General features: G+C 37.0%; 1 protein-coding gene across 12 annotated transcripts in view; it reads right to left on the reverse strand.

Moving 5' to 3' along the window:
- The window catches only part of CSPP1 (centrosome and spindle pole associated protein 1), a 168,827-nt gene that overhangs the window by 23,037 nt on the left and 117,838 nt on the right, over positions 1-27,952 (reverse strand). For all 12 annotated transcript variants that reach the window (XM_082719108.1, XM_082719112.1, XM_082719113.1 and 9 more), the window contains 6 exons: positions 25,157-25,269; positions 21,864-22,013; positions 21,323-21,469; positions 17,934-18,038; positions 15,685-15,751; positions 14,787-14,904 (listed from right to left, as the gene is read on the reverse strand). In XM_082719108.1, coding sequence (XP_082575234.1) covers positions 14,787-14,904; positions 15,685-15,751; positions 17,934-18,038; positions 21,323-21,469; positions 21,864-22,013; positions 25,157-25,269 — 700 coding nt within the window. The remainder of the gene's footprint in view (positions 1-14,786; positions 14,905-15,684; positions 15,752-17,933; positions 18,039-21,322; positions 21,470-21,863; positions 22,014-25,156; positions 25,270-27,952) is intronic.

Here is a 27,952-nt window from a genome sequence, read left to right on the forward strand (position 1 = left end):
TTCCGTGATGAGACAAAGAGTCCATTCTCAGATAAACCTGGAAGAACGGTGTGCCACCAAAAACTCATTCTTTACTAAGTCTAATCCTATCAAACATTTCATGATTAGGGCTAGTATTTCTGGTATTCCTTCAAAAAAGTACTACTACTTTCTTCCTCCCCGACCCCAACATCTCTGTCACCATCACCACCACCACCACCATCATCATCATCACCATAAATATATTATTGGCAGTACGGAAGGACAGATAAAACACTCAATATAAATGTTTTATATTAGGTTAAATAAATATACATTAAATATCCCATATTTTTGCAGAGAATAGATTCAACAGGTATGCATAAATGTTTTATAAAGGCAACTTAATCTACATAAAATTCAAGAATGTCTAAGAGTCTAAGAGAATATTGGTGGAGACAGTCCAAGATAGGAGAGAAACAGCAGACCTTAATTTTGTCTGGCTACAGGAATTCAACCAGTAGCGATCAAATCATTCTGAATACCTATGAACTCATCCCAAGATCTAAGGAAAGAACAGCTGCAACTCTACAAATAGAAAAGCGACCACTTTCTGCAAGGTAGGAGGTGTGGAGAAATGAATCCAAAGCTATATATATGGGAGGGTAAACCTCAGGGGGAGGGAGCCTCCCTAAGCCAACATCAGAAACTGATACAGCAGCCAAGCAAAAAATCAGTAAGGGATGGCCCTGCCTGAAAGGCACACTCAGGTGCTGAAAGAGAGCAGAAACCTAGGTGAGACAGTATGGTCTTAGGATCCTCAGGGTCACAGAAACACTGGGGATGCCTAAGGGTGGCAGAGCTCCTAGGGTTTGAAATGGGGAAGCAGGCTGCAATCAGAAAGCCCAGGTGTGGCTGTCAGTGTTTCCATAAATCATGAACTACCAAACAGCTTGGCAACTGCACTCCAAGCAGGGGTCCACCAAGCGGCAGAACCAACCCAACTTTTTTCCCCAGGGAAGCAGTGGCACAAGTGTGCGCCACAGGAGGCTCAGGGTTTGGAGACTCCAACTGAGTTGTATGCCTAAGATAGAAACACTTGGTCCAAGCTGAGTGAGCATAGAAGTACATATGGAGACCAGGGAGATAGATGTAATTGACCGCTTATCTGTGAGGGTGCACTGAGGAGTGGGCCCTGACCTTTCAGTGTGGAGCCAGATATTGGGAGGCTGCCATTTTCATTCTCATCCTCTAAAGTAGAACAGAAAGTTTTCAGGGAACAAAACCACACAGAGCAAACTGGACCACTGTACTTAGCATGGCCCCCTGGCAAGGGCAATGAAGTTCTGATTGAAGCAAAGACACTTGAGAATCAGCAGAACAGACCCTTTCCCAGAAGATCAACAAGAACATCCAGCACAGACCAAGTTTAGCCATTAAACAGAACTGCAAAACTCCAGCACTAAGAGAAAACAGTATATAGAATTTATGGTCTTTTGCCACAATTCTTAGGCTTTCAATTTTAATTTTTCTGTTCTTTTTCAACCAATTTCTTATTTTTTATCAACTTTTTAAAAATCTTTTTAAATTTTCATGTTTACACTGACATTCTAGCCTTTCATTGTATTTAAATTTATTTTTGTACATATATGAAAGTTTTTCTTTCTTTACAATTTTAGGATGCAGTTTCTTCTAACAAACAGACCAAAATACTCAGGATGTAGTGTATTGCTCTGTTCTGTTCAGCTGTCTGTTGATATTCCCTTTATTTGTCTTTTAATTCTCATTTGTTTACAGTAACATTCTAAACTTTATTGTATTTAATTTTATTTTTGAATATGTTTAAGTTTTTCTTTCCATACAATTTTGGAATCTAGTTTTCTAATAAACAGACAAAACAACACACAGGATCCAGTGTATTGCTCTGTTCTGTTCACCTGTCTGATTATATTCTCTCACTGCCTTTTTAAAATGTTTATTTATTCTGGTTTCACGTCTCCTCTGATTATTATAATTAATATAAATTATAATTTATATAATTATAAACTATAATTTATTATTATATAATATATATTATATAATCTGTTGTAATTCATATAAGTTATAATAATTATAAACTATAATTAATATATATAAGTCCTCCTCTAAAATTATCTGGGGTCATTGTTGCCACTTTAGTATTTTGTTCTCTTGTTCATCTATTCTTCTCTGGACAGAATGACAAGACAAAAAAACTCACCTCGGGGAGGAGTGAAGATGGCGGAGAAGTAGCAGGCTGAGACTAATTCAGCTAGCAGGAGAACAGCTAGATAGCTTATCTAAAGATTGCAAACACCTACAAATCCAACAGGAGATCGAAGAGAAGAAGAGCAGCAATTCTAGAAACAGAAAATCAACCACTTTCTGAAAGGTGGAACTGGCGGAGAGGTGAATCGAAAGCAACGGGAAGATAGATAGATGGGGGGGGGGGGGGGCTCCTGGCAAGCGGCAGAGCAACGGAACACAAAATCAGGACTTTTAAAAGCTCTGTTCAGCTGAGGGACAACGCTCCAGAGGCTAAACCAGGGTGAAGCCCACACGTGGTCAGTGTGGCCCCAGGCCCCAAGGGGTCAGGGAAGGATCGGGGTGTCTGCGTGTCTTGCAGGTATTAGAACGGGGAAGAGACAGAGCCGAGGAGTAAGCTCCCAGCTCGGGGTTACCTTGAACCGGTCGCAGACTCGGTGCTCGGAGCATGGCCAGAAGCCAGGGACACGGGAGTAATTGGGCTCTGCTCTCTGAGGGCGCATTGAGGAGTGGGGGCCCGGGATCTCGGCTCCTCCCCGCAGAAGACCAGGAGGCCACCATTTTTATTCCCCTACTCCGGAAATCTACGGAAAGCGCTCAGGGAACAAAAGTTCCCAAAAGCAAACCGAAGCGGATTAGTCAGCCTGCCTGGCTGGTGGTAAGGGCGGTGCAATTTCGCCTCAGACAAGTACGCTTGAGAATCACTACAACAGGCCTCTCACCCAGAAGATCAACAAGAAATCCAGCCAGGACCAAGTTCACCTACCAAGGAGTGCAGTTTCAATACCAAGGAGAGCAGCGGAATTCCAGAGGAGAAAAAAGCAAAGCACAGAACTCACAGCTTTCTCCCATGATTCTTTAGTCTTGCAGTTAATTTAATTTTTTTTCTTTTTCAATTTTTTTTCTTCTGCTAAATTTTTTTTAACTTTTACCCTTTTGTTTTTTAATGTTTTTTAACTAGTTTATCTAATATATATATATTTTTCTTTTTTATATTTTTCTTTATTTGTTTTCCCTTTTCTTTTTTTAATTTTCTTTTCTTTTTTTTTTTTTTTTTTCTGAACCTCTTTTTATCCCCTTTCTCCACCCTCACGATTTGGGCTCTCTTCTGATTTGGTTAAAGCATATTTTCCTGGAGTTTTTGCCACCCTTTAGTATTTTACTTGCTCCTTCTTATACTCTTAACTGGAAAAAATAAAAAGGCTAAAAAATTCACCACAAAAAAAGGAACAATATTCAGTACCGAAGGCTAGGGACCTAATCAATACAGACATTGGTAATATGTCAGATCTAAAGTTCAGAATGACAATTCTCAAGCTTCTAGCCGGGCTCGAAAAAGGCATGGAAGAGGGGCGCCTGGGTGGCTCAGTGGGTTAAAGCTGCTGCCTTCGGCTCAGGTCATGAACTTGGGGAACTGGGATCGAGTCCCGCATCGGGCTCTCTGCTGGGCAGGGAGCCTGATTCCCTCTCTCTCTCTCTCTGCCTGCCTCTCCATCTACTTGTGATCTCTCTCTGTGAAATAAATAAATAAAATCTTTAAAAAAAAAAAAGAAAAAGGCATGGAAGATATTAGAGAAACCCTCTAGGGAGATATAAAAGCCCTTTCTGGAGAAATAAAAGAACTAAAATCTAATCAAGTTGAAATAAAAAAAGCTGTCAATGAGGTGCAATCAAAAATGGAGGCTCTCACTGCTAGGATAAATGAGGCAGAAGAAAGAATTAGCGATATAGAAGACCAAATGACAGAGAATAAAGAAGCTGAGCAAAGGAGGGACAAACAGCGACTGGACCACGAGGGCAGAATTCGAGAGATAGGTGACATCATAAGATGAAACAACACTAGAATAATTGGGATTCCAGAAGAAGAAGAAAGAGAGAGGGGAGCAGAAGGAATACTGGAGAGAATTATTGAAGAGAACTTCCACAATATGGCAAAGGGAACAAACATCAAAATCCAGGAGGTGCAGAGAACCCCCCCTCAAAATCAACAATAATGGGTCCACACCCCATCACCTAATAGTAAAATTTACAAGTCTTAGTGACAAAAAGAAAATCCTGAAAGCATCCCGGGAAAAGAAGTCTATAACATACAATGGGAAAAATATTCGATTGGCAGCAGACTTATCCACAGAGACCTGGCAGGCCAGAAAGAGCTGACATGATATATTCAGAGCACTAAACGAGAAAAGCATGCAGCCAAGAATACTATATCCAGCTGGCCTATCACTGAAATTAGAAGGAGAGATTATTTTAATCTCTGCCAGGACAAACAAAAACTGAAAGAATTTGCAAACACTAAACCAGCTCTACAGGAAATATTGAAAGGGGTCATCTAAGCAAAGAGAGAGCCTAAAAGTGGTAGATCAGAAAGGAACAGAGACCATATACAGTAACAGTCACCTGACAGGCAATACAATGGCACTAAATTTATATCTCTCAATAGTTACCCTGAATGTTAATGGGCTAAATGCCCCAATCAAAAGGCACAGGGTATCAGAATGGATAAAAAAACAAATCCCATCTATATGTTGCCTACAAGAAACTCATTTTAAACCTGAAGAGACCTCCAGATTTAAAGTGAGGGGGTGGAAAACAATTTACCATGCTAATGGACATCAGAAGAAAGCAGGTGTGGAAATCCTTATATCAGATCAATTAGATTTTAAGCCAAAATATAGTAAGAGATGAGGAAGGACACTATATCATACTCAAGGGATCTGTCCAACAAGAAGATCTAACAACTTTAAATATCTATGCACCCAACGTGGAAGCAGCCAACTATATAAACCAATTAATAACAAAATCAAAGAAACACATCAACAATAATACAATAATAGTAGGGGACTTTAACACTCCCCTTACTGAAATAGACAGATCATCCAAGCAAAAGATCAACAAGGAAATCAAGGCCTTAAATGACACACTGGACCAGATGGACATCACAGATATATTCAGAACATTTCATCCCAAAGCAACAGAATACACATTGTTCTCTAGTGCACATGGAACATTCTCCAGAATAGATCACATCCTCGGTCCTAAATCAGGTCTCAACCAGTATCAAAAGATTGGGATTGGGGCGCCTGGGTGGCTCAGTGGTTTGGGCTGCTGCCTTCGGCTCGGGTCATGATCTCAGGGTCCTGGGATTGAGCCCCGCATCGGGCTCCCTGCTCCGCAAGAAGCCTGCTTCCCTCTCTCTCTTTCTCTCTCTCTGCCTGCCTCTCTGCCTACTTGTGATCTCTGTCTGTCAAATAAATAAATAAAATCTTTAAAAAAAAAAAAAAAAAGATTGGGATCATTCCCTGCATATTTTCAGACCACAATGCTCTGAAGCTAGAACTCAATCACAAGAGCAAATTTGGAAAGAACCCAAATACATGGAGAATAAACAGCATCCTTCTAAAGAATGAATGGGTCAACCAGGAAACTAAGAAGAATTGAAAAAATTCATGGAAACAAATGATAATGGAAACACAACGATTCAAAATCTGTGGGACACAATAAAGGCAGTCCTGAGAGGAAAATATATAGCGGTACAAGCCTTTCTCAAGAAACAAGAAAGGTCTCAAGTACACAACCTAACCCTACACCTAAAGGAGCTGGAGAAAGAACAAGAAAGAAACCCTAAGCCCAGCAGGAGAAGAGAAATCATGAAGATCAGAGCAGAAATCAATGAAATAGAAACCAAAAAAACAGTAGAGCAAATCAACGAAACTAGGAGCTGGTCTTTGAAAGAATTAATAAAATTGATAAACCCCTGGCCAGACTTATCAAAAAGAAAAGAGAAAGGACCCAAATAAATAAAATCATGAATGAAAAAGGAGAGATAACAACCAACACCAAAGAAATACAGACAATTATAAGAACACACTATGAGCAACTGTACGCCACAAATTTGACAATCTGGAAGAAATGGATGCATTCCTAGAGACATGTAAACTACCACAACTGAACCAGAAAGAAATAGAAAGCCTGAACAGATCCATAACCAGTAAGGAGATTGAAAAAAGTCATCAAAAATCTCCAAGCAAACAAAAGCCCAGGGCCAGACGGCTTCCTGGGGGAATTCTACCAAACATTTAAAGAAGAACTAATTCCTATTCTCCTGAAACTGTTCCAAAAAATAGAAATGGAAGGAAAACTTCCAAACTCATTTTATGAGGCCAGCATCACTTTGACCCCAATCCAGACAAGGATCCAATCAAAAAAGAGAACTAGAGACCAATATCCTTGATGAACACAGATGCGAAAATTCTCACTAAAATACTAGCCAATAGGATTCAACGGCACATCAAAAGGATTATTCACCACGACGAAGTGGGATTTATTCCAAGGCTGGAAGGTTGGTTCAACATCTGCAAATCAATCAATGTGATACAACATATCAATAAAAGAAAAAACAAGAACCATATGATACTCTCATAGATGCTGAAAAAAGCATTTGACAAAGTACAACATCCCTTTCTGATCAAAACTCTTCAAAGTGTAGGGAGAGAAGGCACATACCTCAGTATTATCAAAGCCATCTATGAAAAACCCACCACAAATATCATTCTCAATGGAGAAAAACTGAAAGCTTTCCCGCTAAGGTCAGGAACACGGCAGGGATGTCCATTATCACCACTGCTATTCAACATAGTACTAGAAGTCCTAGCCTCAGCAATCAGACAACAAAAGGAAATTAAAGGCATCCAAATCAGCAAAGAAGAAGTCAAACTAGCAGTCTTCGCAGATCATATGATACTATATGTGGAAAACCCAAAATACTCCACTCCAAAACTGCTAGAACTTGTACAGGAATTCAGTCAAGTGTCAGGATATAAAATCAATGCACAGAAATCAGTCACATTTCTCTATACCGACAACAAGACAGAAGAAAGTAAGGAGTCAATCCCATTTACAATTGCACCCAAAACCATAAGTTACCTAGGAATAAACCTAACCAAAGAGGCAAAGACTCTATATTCAGAAAACTATAAAGTACTCATGAAAGAAATGGAGGTAGACACAAAGAAATGGAAAAATGTTCCACGCTCCTGGATTGGAAGAATAAATATTGTGAAAATGTCTATGCTACCTAAAGCAATCTACACATTTAATGCAATTCCTATCAAAGTACCATCCATCTTTTTTTAAAAAATGGAACAAACAATCCTAAAATTTATATGGAACCTGAAAAGACCTTGAATAGCCAAAGGAATATTGAAAAAGAAAGCTAAAGTTAGTGACATCACAATTCCAGACTTCAAGCTCTCTTACAAAGCTGTCATCACCAAGACAGCATGGTACTGGCATAAAAACAGACACATAGATCAATGGAACAGAATAGAGAGCCCAGAAATAGACCCTCAACTCTATGGTCAACTAATCTTCGACAAAGCAGGAAAGAATGTCCAGTGGAAAAAAGACAGCCTCTTCAACAAATGGTGTTGGGACAATTGGACAGCCACATGCAGAAAAATGAAATTGGACCTTTTCCTTATACCACACACAAAAATAGACTCAAAATGGATGAAAGACCTCAGTGTGAGAAAGGACTCTATCAAAATCCTTTAGGAGAACACAGGCAGCAACCTCTTCGACCTCAGCTGTAGCAACATCTTCCTAGGAACATCACCAAAGGCAAGGGAAGCAAGGGCAAAGATGAACTATTGGGATTTTATCCACAAAAGCTTTTGCACAGCAAAGGAAACAGTTAACAAAATCAAAAGACAACTGACAGAATGGGAGAAGATATTTGCAAATGACAGATCAGATAAAGGGCTAGTGTCCAAAATCTATAAAGAACTTAGCAAACTCAACACCCAGAGAACAAATAATCCAATCAAGAAATGGGCAGAGGACATGAACAGACATTTCTGCAAAGAAGACATCCAGATTGCCAAAAGACACATGAAAAAGTGCTCCACATCACTCGGCATCAGGGAAATACAAATCAAAACCACAATGAGATATCACCTCACACCAGTCAGAATGGCTAAAATTAACAAGTCAGGAAATGACAGATGCTGGCGAGGATGTGGAGAAAGGGGAACCCTCCTACACTGTTGGTGGGAACACAAGGTGGTGCAACCACTCTGGAAAATAGCATGGAGGTTCCTTAAAACGTTGAAAATTGGGCTACCTTATGACCCAGCCACTGCACAACTGAGTATTTACCCTAAAGATACAAATGTAGTGATCCGAAGGGGCATATGCACCCGAATGTTTATAGCAGCAATGTCTACAATTGGAAAGAACCTAGATGTCCATCAACAGATGAATGGATCAAGAAGATGTGGTATATATACACAATGGAATACTATGCAGCCATCAAAAGAAATGAAATCTTGCCATTTGCGACGACGTGGATAGAACTAGAGGGTATCACGCTTAGCAAAATAAGTCAATCAGAGAAAGACAACTATCATATGATCTCCCTGATATGAGGAAGTGGTGATGCAACATGGGAGGTTTGGGGCATAGGAAAAGAATAAATGAAACAAGATGGGATCGGGAGGGAGACAAAACATAAGTGACTCTTAATCTTACAAAACAAACTGAGGGTTGCTGGGGGGAGGGGTGTTGGGAGAGGGGGGTGGGGTTTTGGACACTGGGGAGGGTATGTGCTATGGTGAGTGCTGTGAAGTGTGTAAACCTGGCGATTCACAGACCTGTACCCCTGGGGATAAAAATATATGTTTATGAAAAATAAAAAATTAAAAAAAAACTCACCTCAAAAAAGAGAACAAGAGGCAGTAATGAAGGCCAGAGACCTAATTAGTATGGACGTGAATAAAAGGTCAGAACTAGAATTCAGAATAATGATTATAAAAGCACTAGCTAGGCTTGTAAAAAGCATAGAAGACATTACAGAAGCCTATCCTGGAAAAAATAAAAGAACTAGATAAAAAAAGGCTATTAATGAAATGCAATAAAAATGGAGGTTCTAGGGCGCCTGGGTGGCTCAGCGGGTTAAAGCCTCTGCCTTTGGCTCAGGTCATGATCTCAGGGTCCTGGGATTGAGCCCCACATCGAGCTCTCTGCTCAGCAGGGAGCCTGCTTCCTCCTCTCTCTCTCTGCCTGCCTCTCTGCCTACTAGTGATCTCTGTCTGTTAAATAAATAAATAAAATCTTTTTTAAAAAATGGAGGCTCTGTCACAATAATGAGGCAAAAGAGTGAATTAGTGATACAGAAGATAAAATGATGGAGAATAAAGAAGCTGAGAAAAAAAGACATAAACAACAACTGGCTATAAAGGGGAGAATTCGAGAGGTAAGTGATACCATAAACCAAAACAATGTTAGAATGGGATCCCAGTAGAGGAAAGGGAGTAGGGCACAATGTATACTGGAGCAAATTATAGCAAAAACTTCCCTCATCTGGGAAAGGAAATAGGCATTCAAGTCCAGGATGCACAGAGAACACCTCTCAAAATCAGGTAAAATAGGTCAGCACCTTGACATATAATAGTGAAACTTGCTAATCTCAGACACAGGGAGAAATTCCTGAAAGCAGCTTAGTACAAGAGGTCCCTACAAGGATAGAAACATTAGACTGGCAGGAGACCTATCCACAGAGACCTGGCAGGCCAGAAAGGACTGGCATGATATATTCTGGGTGCTAAATGCGAAAAATATGCAACCAAAAATACTTTATCCAGCAAGGCTCTCATTCAAAATTGAAGAAAGCATAAAAATGCTTCCAGGACAAACGGAAACTGTAAGAATTTGTGATCACTAAACCAGCCCTGGAAGAAATATTAAAAAGAAAGAAAGAAAGAGCCCAAAAGTAACATAGACCAGAAAGGAATTGAGACAATATATACAGAAACAGTGACTTTACAGGTAATATAATGAATGGCACTAAGTTCATATCTTTCAATAGTTACTCTGAATGTAAATGGGCCAAATGCCCCCAAAAGACACAGAGTATCAAATTGAATAAAAAAGTAAGACCCATCCATACACTGTCTGCAAGAGACTCAGTTTGGACTGAAAGACACCTCCAGATTGAAAGTGAGGGGGTGGAAAACCATTAATCATATTAATGGACATCAAAAGAAAGCTGGGTTAACAATTCTTGTATCAGACAAATTAGATTTTAAACCAAAGACTGTAATACGGGATGAGGAAGGATACTGTATCATAATTAAAGTGTATATCCAACAAGAAGATCTAATAGTTGTAAATACTTATGCCCCTAACATGGGAGCAGCCAAAATTACAAGCCAATTAATAACTAAATCAAAGAAGCACATCAATAATAGTAGGGGACTTTAACACCCCAGGAACTGAATTGGACAGATCATCGAAGCAGAAGATCAACAGGGAAACAAGGGCTATTGAATGACACACTAGTCCGGATGGACTTCACAGTCCATCACAGTGCCTTTCTTCAGGGCACTCCATCCTAAAGCAACAGAATACACATTCTTCTCCAGTGCACATGGAACATCTCCAGAAGAGATCACATCCTGGGTCTCAAATCAGGTCTCAACTGGTACCAAAAGATGGGGATCATTCCCTGTATATTTTCTTTTTTTTTTTTTTTAAGATTTTATTTATTTATTTGACAGAGAGAGAGGCATCAGGTAGGCAGAACTGAAGGCAGAGAGAGAGGGGGGAAGCAGGCTCCCCGCAGAGCAGAGAGCTCAATGCAGGGTTTGATCCCAGGACCCTGAGATCAAGACCTGAGCCAAAGGCAAAGGCTTAACTCACTGAGCCACCCAGGCGCACCCCCTGCATATTTTCAGACCACAATGTTTTGAAACTAGAAGTCAACCACAAGAGGAAAGTTGGAAAGAACTCAAATACATGGAGGCTAAAGAGCATCATACTAAAGAATGAATGAGTCAACCAGGAAATTAAAGAAGAATTTTAAAAATTCATGGAAACAAATGGAAATGAAAACACAGCTGTTCAAAACCTTTGGGCTGCAGCAAAGGGGGTCCTAAGAGGGAAGGATACAGCAGTATGAGCCTTTCTCAAGAAATAAGAAAGGTTTCAAATACTCAACCTGACCTTATATCTATAGGAGCTGGTAAAGGACAGCAAATACAGCCTAACCCCAGCTGGAGAAGAGAAATTTAATAAAAGATCAGAGCAGAAATCAATGAAATAGAAACCAAAAGAACAGTAGTACAAATCAACGAAACTAGGAGCTGGTTCTTTGAAAGAATTAATAAGATTGATAAACCCCTGGCCAGATTTATCAAAAAGAAATGAGAAAGGAATCAAATTAATAAAATCATGAGTGAAAGATGAGAAATCATGACCAACACCATAGAAATAGTTTTAAGAACATATTATGAGCAACTATATGCTAACAAATGAGGCAATCTGGAAGAAATAAATGCATTCCTAGGGACTTATAAACTACCAAAACAATCACGAAGAAAGAAAAAACCTGAACAGACCCATAACCAGCAAGGAAATTGAAGCAATAATCAAAAATCTCCCAAGAAACAAGAGCCCAGGGCCAGATGACCTCCCAGGAGAATTCTATCAAATATTTAAATAAGAATTAATACCTGTTCTTCTGAAGCTGTTTCAAAAAATAAAAATGGAAGGAAAACTTCCAAACCCTTTCTATGAAGCCTGCATTACCTTGATCCCAAAAGCAGACAAAGACCCTACCAAAAAAGAGAATTACAGACCAAGAAGATCCCTGATGAACATGGATGCCAAAATTCTCACCAAGATACTAGCCAGTAGGATCCAAAAGTAAAACTGAAAGACCATAGCCAATAGACTCCAACAGTATATTAAAAGGATTATATACCACGACCAAGTGGGATTTATACCTGGGCTGCAAGGGTGGTTCAATCTCTGCAAATCAATCAATGTGATTGATATACTACATTAATAAAAGAAAGGACAAGAACCATATGATCCTCTTGATAGAGGCAGAAAAAGCATTTGACAAAGTACAGCATCCTTCCTTGATTAAACTCTTCACAGTGCAGGGATAAAGGGAACATATCTCAACATCATAAAAGCCATATATGAAAAGCTCACAGTGAATATCATTCTCAGTGGGGAAAAACTGACAGCTTCTCCTCTAAGGTCAGGAACACGGCAGGGATGTCTACTGTGACTACTGTTGTTTAACACAGTACTAGAAGTCCTAGCCTCACCAGTCAGACAACAAAAAGAATAAAAGGCATCCAAATTGGTAAAGAAGATACTCTATGTGGAAAACCCAAAAGATTCCATCCCCAAATTGCTAGAACTCATACAAGAATTCAGCAAAGTGGCAGGCTATAATATCATACACAGAAATCAACTGCATCTCTATACACAAAAAATAGACAGAAAAAAAAGAAGTAGTCGATTCCATTTACAATTGCACCAAAACCCCTAAGATACCTAGGAATAAGTCTAACCCAAGAAGCAAAGGATCTATACTACAGAAACTACAGAACACTCATGAAGGAAACTGAGGCAGACATAAAGAAATGGGAAAATTTTCTATGCTCATGGACTGGGAGAACATATATTATTAAAATGTCTATGCTACCTCAAGCAATCTACACATTCAATGCAATCCCTACCAATATACAATCAACTATTTTCACAGAGCAGGAACAATAATCCTCAAATTTGTGTGGAACCAGAAAAGACACCAAATAGCCAAAGGAATATTGAAAAAGAAAACCAAAGCTGGTGGCATCACAATCCTGGACCTCAAGCTCTATTACAAAGTTCTAATCATCAAGAAAGTATGATACTGGCACAACACAGTCACATAGATCAATGGAACAGTAGAGAGAACCCACAAATGGACCCTCAACACTCTGGTCAGCTCATCTTGAATAAGGCAGGAAAGAATATCCAGTGGAAAAAAGACAGTCTCTTCAACAACTGAAGAGTGCTGTGAAAATTGGACAGCCACATGCAAAAGACTGACAGTGGATCATATATCCTTACACCATACACAAAAATAGAATCAAAATGGATGAAAGACCTGAAAGTGATACAGGAATCCTTCAAAATCCTAAACCCAGGCAGCCAATTCTGTAACCTCAGCCACAGCAACTTCTTGCTAGACACTTCCCCAAAGGCAAGAGAAACAAAGGGAAAAATTAACTACTGGGTCTTGATCAAGATCAAAAGCTTTTGCACAACAAAGGAAACAGCTGACAAAACCAAAGGACAACCAACAGAATGGGAGAAGATATTTCCAAATGTCTTATCAGATAAAGGGCTTGCATCACAAAATCTATAAAGAACTTATCAGACCGAACACCCAAAGAACAAATAATCTAATCAAGAAATGGGCAGAAGACATGAACAGCCATTTTTCCAAAGAAGACATACAAATGGCCAACAGCTACATGAAAAAATGCTCCATATCACTCGGCATCAGGGAAATCCAAATCCAAACCACAATGAGATACCACCTCACATCAGTCAGAATAGCTAAAATCAGCAAGTCAGGAAAAGACAGATGTTGCTGAGGATGTGGGAGAAAGGGAAACCCTCTTACACTGTTAGTGGGAATGCAAACTGGTGCAGCCACTCTGGAAAACAGTATGGAGCTTCCTCAAGAAGTTAAAAATAGAACTATCCTACGACCCAGCAATTACAGTACTAGAGATTTACCCCAAAGATACAAACGTAGTGATCCAACTCGGCACATGCACCCCAATGTTCATAGCAGCAATGTCTATAATGGCCAAACTATGGAAAGAGCCCAGATGACCACTGAGAGATGAATGGATAAAGAAGATGTGATATAAACATATAATGGAATACTACTCAACCATGAAATTGCCATTTGTAATGACAAGGATCAAACTGGAGTGAAATAAATCTAAGCTAAGTGAAATAAATCAATCAGAGAAAGACAACTGTCATATGATCTCAATCATATCAGAATTTATAAAACAAAACAGAAGATCTTATGGGAGGAGGGTAAAAAATAAAATAAGAAAATTTCAGAGAGAGACAGAAACCCCAAGAGACTCTTAATCATATGAAACAAACTGGGCATTGCTGGAGGGAGAGGGGTTGGGGGTTAGGGTGAACTGGTGATGGACGTTAAGGAGGGCAAGTGAAGTAATGAACATGGGAATTACATAAGACTAATAAAACACTGACCTCTACTTCTGAACCTAATAATACATTATATGATAATTAATTGAATTTACATGAAAAAAAAAAAGTAAAAGCATATTGGTTAAAGAAAAAGCCACTTTGCCAAAAAAGGAAAAAAGAAAAAGGAAACCTATCACATGTTACAAACAAAAATAGACTTAATAAATCATATACTGTTTTAGATTGGTTGCACTGAGTCCTTCCACTAGGATATAATTATTTAGCTATATTTCTTTTCAGGGAAAAGGCTATTTCAGTATTACAATTTCACCAACAATCTGTTAAAAACTTTTCTTAAGCATGCTACTTATCCATTCTAATATATGCGATTTTAAAATAAAGAAATAATCCTGGTCCAAAACTGTAGAATTACTGGATAGGTTCTGATTTATGTGTAACTCCTTTTCCTGAAGACAAGAACAACAAAACACAAGAAGAAACAAAAAACTCGAGTTGAAACTTGCCTTATATGAATTTCATCATCACTGTCAATGTGTAGCAACCGCCCTTGTAGACGCCGTTCTTCACTACGAAGCTGTTTTCTCATTTCTGATAACTCCATAATTACATTTTTTTTCTCCTCTGCAAATTCACATTAACAAGTAAAAATTAAAACAGGCATAATCACAGAAGATTAAACATTAAAACATAACCACACTTACACAAAACTAAAATGCTTAGAGACAAAATTTTATGAAAGTCATTTTTAATGTTTTATAAATACAGATCATATTTATGAATACCCATAAGATACACACATTTCTGAAAATACAGGAACTGCCAGACTTTAGAAATATCTTGGGCTGGGGAGAGAGCAACTATAAAGAAGCAGCACAACATAAGAGAGTTCCTTTGCGGTGATGCCGCAGTTCTTCTTGTTCGGTTTGGGTTTTTTTAAAGATTTTATTAGAGAAAGAGAGAGAGAGAATATAAGAAGAGGGGAGAGGCAGGGAGCCTGATGTGGGTCTCAATGCCAGGACCCCAGGATCGTGATCTGAGTCAAAGGCAGACACTTAATCACTGAGCCACCAGGCACCCCTGATGCCACAGTTCTATACCTTGATTGTGCAGTAGTTATACAAATTATACATAATACAAACGCACAGAACCACACACAAACACAAACACACACCAATTACTTTGTGTTAAAACTGTGAGACCTGATGGAGGTCTGTAGAGCATACCAACCAAGCCAAGTTCCTGGTTACTGTTCTATATAAGATAGTACCACTGAGGGAAGCTGCAGGAAGGTACACAGGACTTCACTATGCTCTTCTGCAACATTCTGTGAGTCTTTAATTATTTCAATAAAAAGCTTAAAAGAGAAATATTACAAGTTACAGACTTAATAGTTAACTCTACCTTCTGCACGGAGCTGGTTTCTCCTGGCAGGTACCGGAGGAGACTGTGCCCTGGATATGGAACTTTCCTGTTTAACAATCATAACAAAGATACATTCAGTATGTCTTCCCTATTCAGAAGCTTGAAAAGAATAATTTTTTGAAGGAACTATACGTAAAAGGAACCAGATTTCCCCCTATCCAACCTATACACTTACCTAACATGTGTTTTTCTTTCCCGTCACAACGGAAGTGTCCTTGCTTCATCCAAATACAATCCTGTCACCTGTCCTCTGTATCTAGTAAGTGACTTCGACCTCCTCCAATCACTCTATTTTCTCAGCTTATGCTTAAAAGTCTCTTCCTTCTTGTGTGCCTGGGTGGCTCAGTTGGTTAAATGACTGCCTTTGGCTCAGGTCATGATCCTGGAATGCTGGGATAAAGCCCCACATCGGGCTCCCTGCTCCACAGGGTCTGCTCTGACCCTCCACTTCTTATGTTCCCTCTCTCTCTCTCTTTTTCTCTTTCAAATAAATAAAATCTTTTTTTTTTTTTTAAGATTTTATTTATTTATTTGACAGAGAGAAATCACAAGTAGATGGAGAGGCAGGCAGAGAGAGAGAGAGGAAAGCAGGCTCTCTGCTGAGCAGAGAGCCCGATGCGGGACTCGATCCCAGGACTCTGAGATCATGACCTGAGCCGAAGGCAGCGGCTTAACCCACTGAGCCACCCAGGCGCCCTCAAATAAATAAAATCTTAAAAAAAAAAAAAAAAATTCCTTAAAAAAAAAAAAAGATTCTTACCTCCTCCTTCATCATCATCTACTATCCCTTCTCTACTTCCCTCCACAGCCATCCTTTCAAGAATAGATGCAACATGGTGTCTACTTTCTCATGCCCATTCACTTCTCACCACACAGCTACTACCTTTGCTTCTACCCTATCACTCCACTAACACAGCTCTTACCAAAGTCACCAGGTGATCCCCAAATAACACATTCAATGGGCATTTTACACCCTTATTTTTCTTGGCCAGTAGCAACTGATATTGCCATTCTCTGTCACGTTCTCTATCTTTATTTCCTTTCTCTGCTTCTTAAATTTTTAATTCCCTGGTATTCCAATCTCAGCTCTTTTTACTTCCCCCAAATTCATCCGAGACAACTGTACTAATATGACAAGGAAATATGTTAGTGGCTTCCAAATCTACAAAACCAGTCGAGAGCTCCTTCCTTAGGCACAAACTGTATCTTCAACCACCCACTCTATATAAATCTAACAAGAAACGTGAAAGTTGTCACTGACACTTACCCCCATAAACATAGTCTGTAAATGCCAGTACTTGTGTCTCTTAAATATCTCTTAAAATTTTCACCCAATCTCAGTTCTTAGTGTCACTGGCTTTGAGTCCTAAAAGTCTCACAACTGGACTCCTACAAAACCACTGTAACTTCTCCCCATGTTTACGGTCTTACCCAACCTCTAAAATACATCTTCACACCAGTGCCTGAGAGAACGTTATATAAAACAAATATGGCCATTCTCCAACTTATGACATGTCATTCTCCTACTTAAAGTATTACAAAGCATCCCCATTCATTATCTACCACACACCTATTAAATCAGAATCTCAGAGGGTGGGATTCAGGACAATGTTCTAACATTTGCTTTGTCTATTCTGGTAATTAGTCCATTTGGTATTCACTCATTTATGGGAATAAAGCCAAACTCCCTACAACATCCTACTTTTGGCCTGACGTCTAACTCTGTTGACGCCCTGGTCAGGCCTTCTGAGGCCAGCCCAAACCATGGTGTATTCTTCTCCATTTGTGTCATATGGTTTACACTTCCATGATTTTGATTCCTCCTCATTATGGCAACTTCCTACTCATTCTTCAAGAGTCAACTCAAGGATCAACTCTTCTGGAACATTCTCCTAGCTCTCTTTTGATCACAGCTCAGTCAAAAGTTTAAGGGACTTCATTAGCATAACTACAGCTAGCCAGATAATGTATTACCAAAGAAAAGGCCTTGAGAGGGTTGGACAAAAACCATTTGCTAAATTATACTCTGTCAAAAGAATTTAAACTTTATGACACCAAGCATTATCAGTTACAGCTGATGCAACAAATAAATGCAAACACTGTCTATATTTCAGAATTGAAAAACTATAACATAGCTAAATATGATGAATAAAAAAAAAATCTCATTCAATTCCCCTCATCGGAAATAACTTAGCTAAGATTAACAAATCAAAAGAAAAAATATATACCTGAATAAAGGAACTTATAATGCTGTCAACTGAAGGAGGTCTTTGAAGTCTGCTTGCAATTTTGTTCTGAAGAGCAGGAACTACAGGAGAAGGCTGTCTCAAGCGCTGGAGGAAAAAAATTATACGTATATATGTGTACATACATATATATGTGTGTATTTTTATACACACACACGCATATATAAACAAATATGTATATATATACACACACACACCAACATAAGTATGCATATACACATACACACATACATGTATGTATACATATATATGTGTCTGTGTACACAAACACTCCTAATAGTTAATAACACCATTTAGGGAGTTCAGAATGCTATTGTTTTTATTTAATAAAATACTTTTTACCAAAACAAAGTCAGAAATTCAATTATGTAAGATCGAAAACATCAGTTATGATAAACATAAATTGATTTAGATTTTAAAACAAAAGGACTCTCAGATGAGAACAAAAAAATTCAACAAACATAAGTAAAGCAACAGCATACCAAGTATTAGGAAAACAACAAAAACAAAAAATAGAACTAAGAAAAACACTTGTCTTAATAATAAAAAGAAACAGGACAATAGAAAACACAAAAACTATTTTCTGGAAAATAATATAAATCAACCTATAAAATCTAGATCCCTTGTCACCAAGAGCATCACAATGAGGGAATTTTCCAGAGCACAACAGCATTCTATGTCTCCATAAGAAATAAAAGAGGGTTTCAGTTTACGGCATAATCAAGTTAACAGCTCCCAACTTCACATAAAATCAAAATGCAGAGAACATATAATTTCCCAACAAAATCCAATAATTATCTGGTTAAAAAACAAAAACAAAACAAAAAACACCCAGCCCAGACTATATGTATGGATGTTGAACTGTTCATTTTGCATGGTACAAAATCAAATATCACTTTCACTGGTGACTTTGACAAAGTTAGAAATAGATTTTCTTTTTTTTTAAGACCACTAGATGCCCACAAGCACAATTATAAAAACAAAAGAAACCTTCTAAAAGACCACAGAGGATGAAGCAAACAAAGCATGCTCCACATAGTGAGAAAACAAATAACCATCAAGGAAGCATAAAAGAACAAAAAAAGTCAGAAATTCAATTAATATGATCAATATATTGGGTATGATAAAAACAGATGGATTGATGGATTTAGGTATCACTGCTCAAAAGATAATTCTCTGATTAGGATAAAAAACTGAATTAAAAAAAAAAACACATAAAACCAAATTTAATAAACAAAATATACAAGCTAAATAAAAAGTAAATGGTGACACAAAGGTAAAAACTAAGAAAATGGACAAAAATATATCAGGCATAAATGAATAAAAAAAAATTACAGCTAGTAATGATAACTTCATAACTGAGAGCAAAATACATTAAAGGGAATAAAACTGGTTTAAAACTATGGTACTTCACAACTGAACTAGAACATTCATAAAACTGTATTTTCCTAAGGAAAGCATTTTCTCTTAAACATAATAAGAAATTGGCAGGAACATAACTGGAAAACTAACAATTATCTTTTATTTTTAAATAATTTTACAAGAAAATATTCTCTGTGTTTTCCATTCAACTTCGCTATAAGCCTAACATGGCTCTAAAAAATATAAATGCTATTAATTTAAAAAATGAATGCATGATATTTCAATAATGTTTTAAAAGGTAGAATAAATATATATCCAACTTTAAGAATAAATGGTATTGCCTAACATTACTAGAACACTGAAAATAAATAAAACAAACAAAAAACACAGGTGTTACTTATAAATTTTCTCTCAAATAATGTTTTAGCAGATTCTAACTGCAAACACTTACTTCTATCACCATAAAATCCTGAGGTGAGAAATCAGTTAGTGTATCTGAACCCATCAAAAATGGCTCACGTTGTCTGTAGTATACCAAACTACATCATAAGTACACTAGATGAGCCCACTGGTTAAAAGTAGTCTTTTTGTGAATGCTGCTTAGAAGAAATAATGTCCGTATAAATCTAAATTTTTGAAAACCATTTTCTTTTTTTTTTTAATATATACAATGATATGGCCTTTATTAAAAGCAACAATAAAACAGTTTATTGTTAAACAGCAACATGTTTTAGGCACTACTGGATGAAACTTAATAATGATAATAATGGCTAGTTTTTTTTTGTTTTAAGATTTTATTCATTCATTTGACAGACAGAAATCACAAGTAGGCAGAGAGGTAGGCAGAGAGTGGGGAGAAGCAGGCTCTCTACTGAGCAGAAGCCCGATGCGGGACTCGATCCCAGGACCCTGGGATTATGACCTGAGCCAAAGGCAGAGGCTTTAACCCACTGAGCTACCCAGGTGCCCTAAAGCTTTTTTTTTTTTTAAGATTTTATTTTTTATTTTTTTTTAATTTTTAATTTTTTATAAACATATATTTTTATCCCCAGGGGTACAGGTCTGTGAATCACCAGGTTTACACACTTCACAGCACTCACCAAAGCACACACCCTCCCCAATGTCCATAATCCCACCCCCTTCTCCCAACCCCCCTCCCCCCAGCAACCCTGAGTTTGTAATTAAATTGGGCTAAACCTACAGCACATACAGAGTTTTTCAAGATGTGGTCCACAGGCCAACTACATCAGAACCCCCAAGAATGCCTGTAAAATGCAGATTCCTGGACTACCCTCAGATTTATTAAAATCAGACACTTTGTATGTAAGACCTCAAGATACATTTTTAACAAATCCCCAGGGATACTTATGCATATAAAATTTTTTGAAATACAGCTTTGAAAAATGACCAAGGGTGTAAACTGGAGCTTCATAGGGCCCAAGTATCTTCCTAGAGAGAAAACCTCTGATAACTTTGATTGACCACACATGTAATGGTGAATATCAACCAGTCTCAGATACTGACTTCAAACCAGTCTACTGTGACCCAGCAGTTTCTTTTTAAATTTCCAATCCATCAAGGATAAAAGTGTAAAACAGTAAAAATGAAATACCAAATACATTAAAAAATTTTAAAAAGACATTACACAATTCAAGTCCAACTTTCTTAGAGATCCAACAGACATAAAATTAATTTGACAAATTGCTACAAAACTTTCCACTTTCCATTTCTGCACCTAACTCTTCTCACGAATAGCTGGCTGGGTGCTACTCCATAGACCATGGGAACAAGACTGACTAAGGTAAATAAACCCCTTATATTCACTGGGGGACAAAAAGCAGCAAAGCAATGGCATGACCTATATAGGAAGTTCAGTGCGCTGTACTGAGATGAAGTAGCATGATGGAAGGGAGGGGAAAAAAGCAATTCCTCCACTCTCCCTTTTGCTAAGGCCACAGTGAAAGTGGTTTAAACTACAGGTTTAATTGACATTTTTGTCTGAAACTTACCTTTGTTTCTTCCCCGATTATATTTTCTCTTGCATAGTAGTGTTGAAGCTGCAGATTATGTTTTTCTTCCTCTTCTTTCTTCTTCCTTTCTGCTTCTTTTCGTCTTTCTTCAGCTAACCGAATAAGCTCTTCATTTTTTAGCCTTTGCTTTAAAGAGAAAAATACAACACTCCAAACATACATCCTGTAGTCCATTCAAATACCTGTTGCCTTATTTGTTTGAAATAAAGAGATAAAATTGAAGATACAGATGATATAGTGTTTTTTAACAAAAAGAAGATGTCTATTTAACAATAAAGTTTTAGGCATCTTTTATGACATCCTGGTCAGCCTAAACTAATTTTTGGCTTAAAAAAATCATCACTTATCTCTTTTCTTAACTTAGTTTTTACTTCAATACAATAGTATCCAATAAATGGATACTGATCTGAAATTTTCTAAATGTACTCTAGGATTGTTCTTCTCTGAAATACCTTTCCAAGACAAAATAAAAATTTCACTGTCAGGGTAAATAGAAAAACAATGTAGGAAAAAAATGCACCTCTTCCTCTTTCTCCCTTTTTTTTTCCTGTTCCTCTTCATACTCTTGCTGAATTCGCGCTCTCTGTTCTGCAAGCCGTTTTTCTTCTTTTTCCTCTGCAATTCTCAGTCTCTCTCGCTCTGCTTCCTCTCTTTGTTTCTTTTCCTCAATCTAATAAAGAATGAAACCTAGTTACTACTTTGGGAAACTAATGAAAGTTAGAATACCATGTAATATTTTGTAGTATCCTATGAATTCAGCATTCATACCCTATTTTTAAGTTCCTAAATTTTTCAGTTTCCTATATTTATTAGGGAGGCTACATTATGTAATGTTGAGTTATGAGTAAAATTCCAGCTCCACCAAATACTTAACTCACTGAGTGACTTTAAGGAGACATTCTTACTCAGCTTTGTCATCTGGTAAAAAGAGTTATTAAGATCTATATCTCCAAGGAGTGCTTTATGATCTATACAACAAAACCTCATATTTAACACTCAGTTCCCTCTTCTTACTACACACACACACACACACACACACACACTCACAATTACAAAGTCACTTCTCCATTACCGGTCACAACCATAAATGGATCACACACCCAAGAAATCCACAGAAATGCCATTCCAACAAAAATGCTACACAGTAGGGGCGCCTGGGTGGCTCAGTGGTTTAAGCTTCTGCCTTCGGCTCAGGTCATGATCCCAGTGTTCTGGGATCGAGCCCCAAATCGGGCTCTCTGCTCAGCAGGAAGCCTGCTTCTCCTCCTCTCTCTGCCCACCTCTCAGCCTACTTGTGATCTCTGTCTGTCAAATAAATAAATAAAATCTCTTTTAAAAAGAATGCTACACAGCAGTTCAACAGAAAGAGGAAATCTATCATCTAGGTCAGCTGTTTTCAAGCTGTATAATACAAAGGTGCATCAAGAGTCCTGCATCTATTTTACCAAATTTTATCCTACAGCTGAAAAGATTAAAGTTAATTATGTCTAAAGCTGTAATTAAAAATGGTACATTACTTATCAAATTTTAACCACATAAGGACTTCTGCTGCATTAACTTTAACACTATAACTTTTTTATGCATACACGGAGCTAAGGCTTCCTTCTTGGTACACAGATTTGAACATTTTATAACATTTCTTTTGACATTTAAGTTTGGGGATACTTCCTGTCTGACACTTCAGTGTTGATAGTAATAATAAATACCATTTAGATATTTTAAATTTTCTTCGAGTTTTGTGTTGGATTTTGCTTGTGAGAGAAAGTTTTAAGGGGCTGCCAAAAGAAAAATATGTAAGCCACCATTCAAGAGCAATCCATTCGCAGGTGCACTGAGGATTTATAGGCTGGGAGAACTGAAGGTTAAACTTAGTCTAAAAACTGACATAGTCAAACCTTCCCCTACTACTACTTTTTTCCAGAGAGAAAGACTCTTAGAGCCCTCTAAAAATTTAAGTGCGTATGATACAGGTATGATACTTAAAGTCAGGAGACCTGGATTCAAGCACTGGCCTCACAATTTGCTGGCTCTGCCACCAGAGGTAAGCATCCTAGCCTGGATTTTAGTTGCATGTCATAAACCAGAAATAATAATACATTCTTCGGTGAGCCTGAAGATTAATGAGATATTATATGCAAAAGTACCTTCTAAATAATAAAAGGCTATATAATTCCAAGATTGTTTTTCCCCCTTAATTCTACCCTAAACCATGCTAACACTCGTTAAGTATAATAGCAGTTACATAATTTTGACTTGCTGTCATTATGGGCAGTATAGCACAGGGCATTTCAAGTTCAATAGGTGACTCTCTGACCCTCAATCAGCAGCTATATGAGTGGCCAATACTGTAGGACTTCTTTTTTTTTTTTTTTTTTAAGATTATTTTTTTTATTTATTTGATAGAGAGAGATCACAAGTAGACAGAGAAGGAGGCAGAGAGAGAGGGGGAAGCAGGCTTCCTGCTCAGCCCAATGCGGGGTTAGATCCTAGGACCTTAAGATCATGACCTGAGCTAAAGGCACCCCCTGAGCTACCCAGGCACCCCCTGTAGGGACTTCTGACGCCACTCTCTTGCATTCAATATCTCTATCCATTCTGCTGATCCTTACAAAGGTCTTTCTATCCATTTCCATTGTTGCCACTCTAGTAAAATACCCCTGCTTCCAATTTTTTAAATCCCTCAAAAATACATCTTAAACACTAGTGCCAGATCAGTCACCCCATACCCATTACATCACTGCCTTATTGAAGAGTCCACAATAATTAGGATTAGAAAGCTGACATATTTAAGTAGAACTTTTTAAGGAGAATTTAAGAGGTTGGGATTAGACTGGATAGCCTTTGATATTGGACTAAGGAATCTGGATATTTTCTGTAGAAAAGAAAAGTTACTACCAGTTTTTGAGATAACATGAGAAATCATATCAAAAGGAGACCACCCAGACATAGGATGAATCTGATAATGGGATGTTAAGGGGCATGGAGGTGAGAAGAAAATTAGGAGTCCTTCTCTTTCACCTCAGGCTCCACCCCTAGTATTCAGCACAAAAGTAGACACAGTATGAGTATTCAATCATTCTGTTTGTTTAATAAACCCTGGATACTCAAGTGTCTTCCTTTGGGCATTTCCACCATTTTTTAAGTGCTATTTGCTTACATACATAAATGAGGCAAATAATGGCAAAATGTGATTACTTCTGATTTTTAATAATTTACAAACTCTAGTGAGTCAAGAATAAATCATCTGGGAAAAAAACCCTGATTTTCTACTAACCCATTAAGCATCTAGACATATTCATTCTACGCCTAATAAGTGAATATTTTATTTCATTCAGTTTTAGAAATGTCAGAATTCTTTAACAATTAATGATTTAATAAAGCTTAAAAAGGAGTAGGACAACTGGAATGCCTAATATGTCTCTATATTCCCTTTTCAGATATAAATGAAGTAATATCATTTTAATACTACCTATATCTGATGTAAATTAAATTATCTTAAATAACTGTGGAGATATTTTAGAATTTATTCTTTATCCCATGAATAAAATCTTTGCAAGTTTAGTTTATTAAATCCTAACAAAACGTGGTACCTGGGTGGCTCACTGGGTTAAGCCTCTGCCCTCAGCTCAGGTCATGATCTCAGGGTCCTGGGATGGAGCCCTGCATTGGGCGCTCTGCTCAGCAGGGAGCCTGCTTCCCCCACTCTCTCTGCCTGTCTCTATGCCTACTTGTGATCTATGAAATAAATAAATAAAATCTTAAAAAAAAAATTTTTACTAAAACTTTGAAACCATGATAAAATAAGCACTTCACCTGAAAACGAAGAAAATTCTTGTATAATTCTTGCTGTTTAATCTGAAGTTCAGTTGGAGGCTCACAAAATATATTTCCCCGAGCAAAAGGAGAGCTCTGTGTTTGCATATAACCTTGAAAGAGAAATTTTGCAAAAAACATACCATTACTCAATGGTTAGAAAATATAAAGGTTAAAAAATAAACTTTGCTACTAATTCCATATTGTGAATATATGTGCTAACTACGGAAGTCGAGAGGTCAAAAATCAGAAGAGTAAGGCTGAGATTAGAATCTGAAGACCAGCTGAAAACTAATGAGAGAAAGAAAAAGGGTGAAACAAAAATAGAGTTGAAAAATCTACTATGTCTATACCTGAAAGACACCAAGGAAACAAAGATAATAGCCTAAACAACTTTAACTACAGGACAGACTTTAAAGTAAATTTGTATAAGAAAAAAGTACATTTAAATTCTTATGTAAATACCCTCTTCTTAAGAATATTCTTAATTATATATTAAAATGTAGTACATATACATATATTTTAAAATTTTGTCTTCTAAGACAAATCAGTAATTCCAAGTCTTTCCATCTATGGTTCACAATAGTTAAAAAGCCAGCTCTGAAAACATTTTTTGCAAACTAGAATGATTCTTTTATCACTGCAATAATTTTTTTTAAAAATTTCAAAGTAATGGTATATAACATGAACAATAAAAATATGCTATATATTCCTATAAATAGGATAATACTCTGGGGAAGGATTAAATGATTTCATAAAGACAACCTGAAAAATAATGATACCCCAGGAGTCTTTCTTCAAATGCAGGGAAGCCTCACATAACTTTTTATATTATTTTTTAGTTACTGACTTAGTCTTTATACCATCAATCTAAAGCATTTCTTTCTCTTACTCATGTTTGCAGTTTAGCTGCCATTTAGGCCTATTTTTCCTTTGTGCTTAAGTTTACTAATGCTTACTTGAATAAATCAGCAGAAAGTCAACTCAATACTTAAAACGTTATAATGAAAAGGTGGATTAGCAAAACAAAATTAAGTTTTCAAAAGTAAGCAGTTTTTAAAAAATACATGACTAAAATAAAATCATAGAGAAACACATGCTCTAACCCAATGTATATAGGCATCTTAATAAGCAAACACTAAGTCATATTAGTATGGGCTTCATAAATATGGTTCTGCATCCTAGAACCATAAAGTAAAAGAAAAAAATGAACTTGAGGAAAGGCCTCAAACAGGACTAATGAAGAGAAAACATAAGCACACATTATAACATTCAATTTTAAGATATATTCAAGTTCCCTAAGGCCTTTAAAATATTAAATGCCACATGTATATGTGTATGTGTAAACACACCAAAACCCTGGCATTGTTCAGAAAGGCAATAGGCAGTTAATTCTGCTGTGATATTTAATCATTCAGCTTGCGTATTTTCTTGAGAAAGGGTCACAGAAACTTGATTTTGTCCAGTGTTTTTGTTTGATAAGCAAAGTTAAGTTTCTGCTTGATAAGCAGAGCTAGATGCCTAAATCATTATTAACATGATAGAGAAAGTTCTGGGTGAAGACACAACTACAAACACCAGGTGTGGAAGAAAGGCTAGAGAAGGAGTACGTAGAACTGGGATCTCAATACAGACTAGTAGAAGAAAGAAGTAAAGAGAAAAATAATGATGTATCCAAAGAAATAAAAATTCCCTTCAATAAAATGAAAGGTGTTTTTACTGCACAATGAATTAATACAAAGAGTGGAAGCCAAATTAATAATTACATAAAAATTTAAAAATTCAATTTTAGTGCTCCAAAAATGAAGACTCAATCCACTAGGTAAAAATCTATTGTGGATTAAAGTAAGAAAGCACTTTCTCATAATTAGAGATCCAACAGTGGTAAAAGCTGTCCATGGAAACCACAAGTAGCACATCTCCTAAAATGTTCAAAAAGAGCACAGAGATTAGTGCTACCATCAAAGATGAAAGGCTGGTAATTCTAATCATATCTGCCTATTAAATGTGTCTGTTTGGACAGGCAGTCATGGGTTAAAAATTTTTTTTTTAAAAATTGAAGATTAAATGATCAGTCAGGGATATTTTAGGACTTTCTAATGTAAAGCTCTTTACTAGTCTAAAATCAAAACTTTAGTGGAAGTACAAAAATAGAATTTGTAGTAAATAAATGATTACTTTTACAGGCATCAAAATACAGTGCAAGGTGATAGATATATCTTTTAAATTTCCTTTGATTTTAAAATATGTAACATATTTTCATATAAACTTGATAAAGAAAGATGACAAGTTTCCCTGTCAAGTCATAAAGAAAGCTACTGAATAATTTCTTATTTATAGAACCTTTAATTCAAGGATGTTGTTCCATAAAAAATCAAAATATTGCTTAAGAAAGGGAGATGTGACCAGATACAGAATTAAACTTTTAAAAAAATTAAACTTCATTTCTTTGTCCTTTGTGGTTTCACAAGGGGAGGCAAATGATTACAAAATAAGTAAAAAATAAAATTAACAACTAAAATAAAAATAATAAAAATAAACAATTTATTTGTACAATATATCATATCACATCTGATGCATTTTCACTAATTCAAATAGTTATGGGTATAAGAAGCAAGAGAGATTATTTGTCTGTATATGTGTAAAGAGACTATTTGATTTTAAGAAAGTCTTCCCACCAGCAAAATAAAAATTTTAACAGCAGCTAAAGTATCCATAAGTTATAAGGCTGAGAAGAAATACACAGTATTAAGAAGCAAAGTATATTTCCCTATTCACATTTGTCAAAATATTTAA

This window comes from Mustela nivalis, assembly GCF_964662115.1.
Source record: "Mustela nivalis genome assembly, chromosome: 2".
NCBI lineage: Eukaryota > Metazoa > Chordata > Mammalia > Carnivora > Mustelidae > Mustela > Mustela nivalis.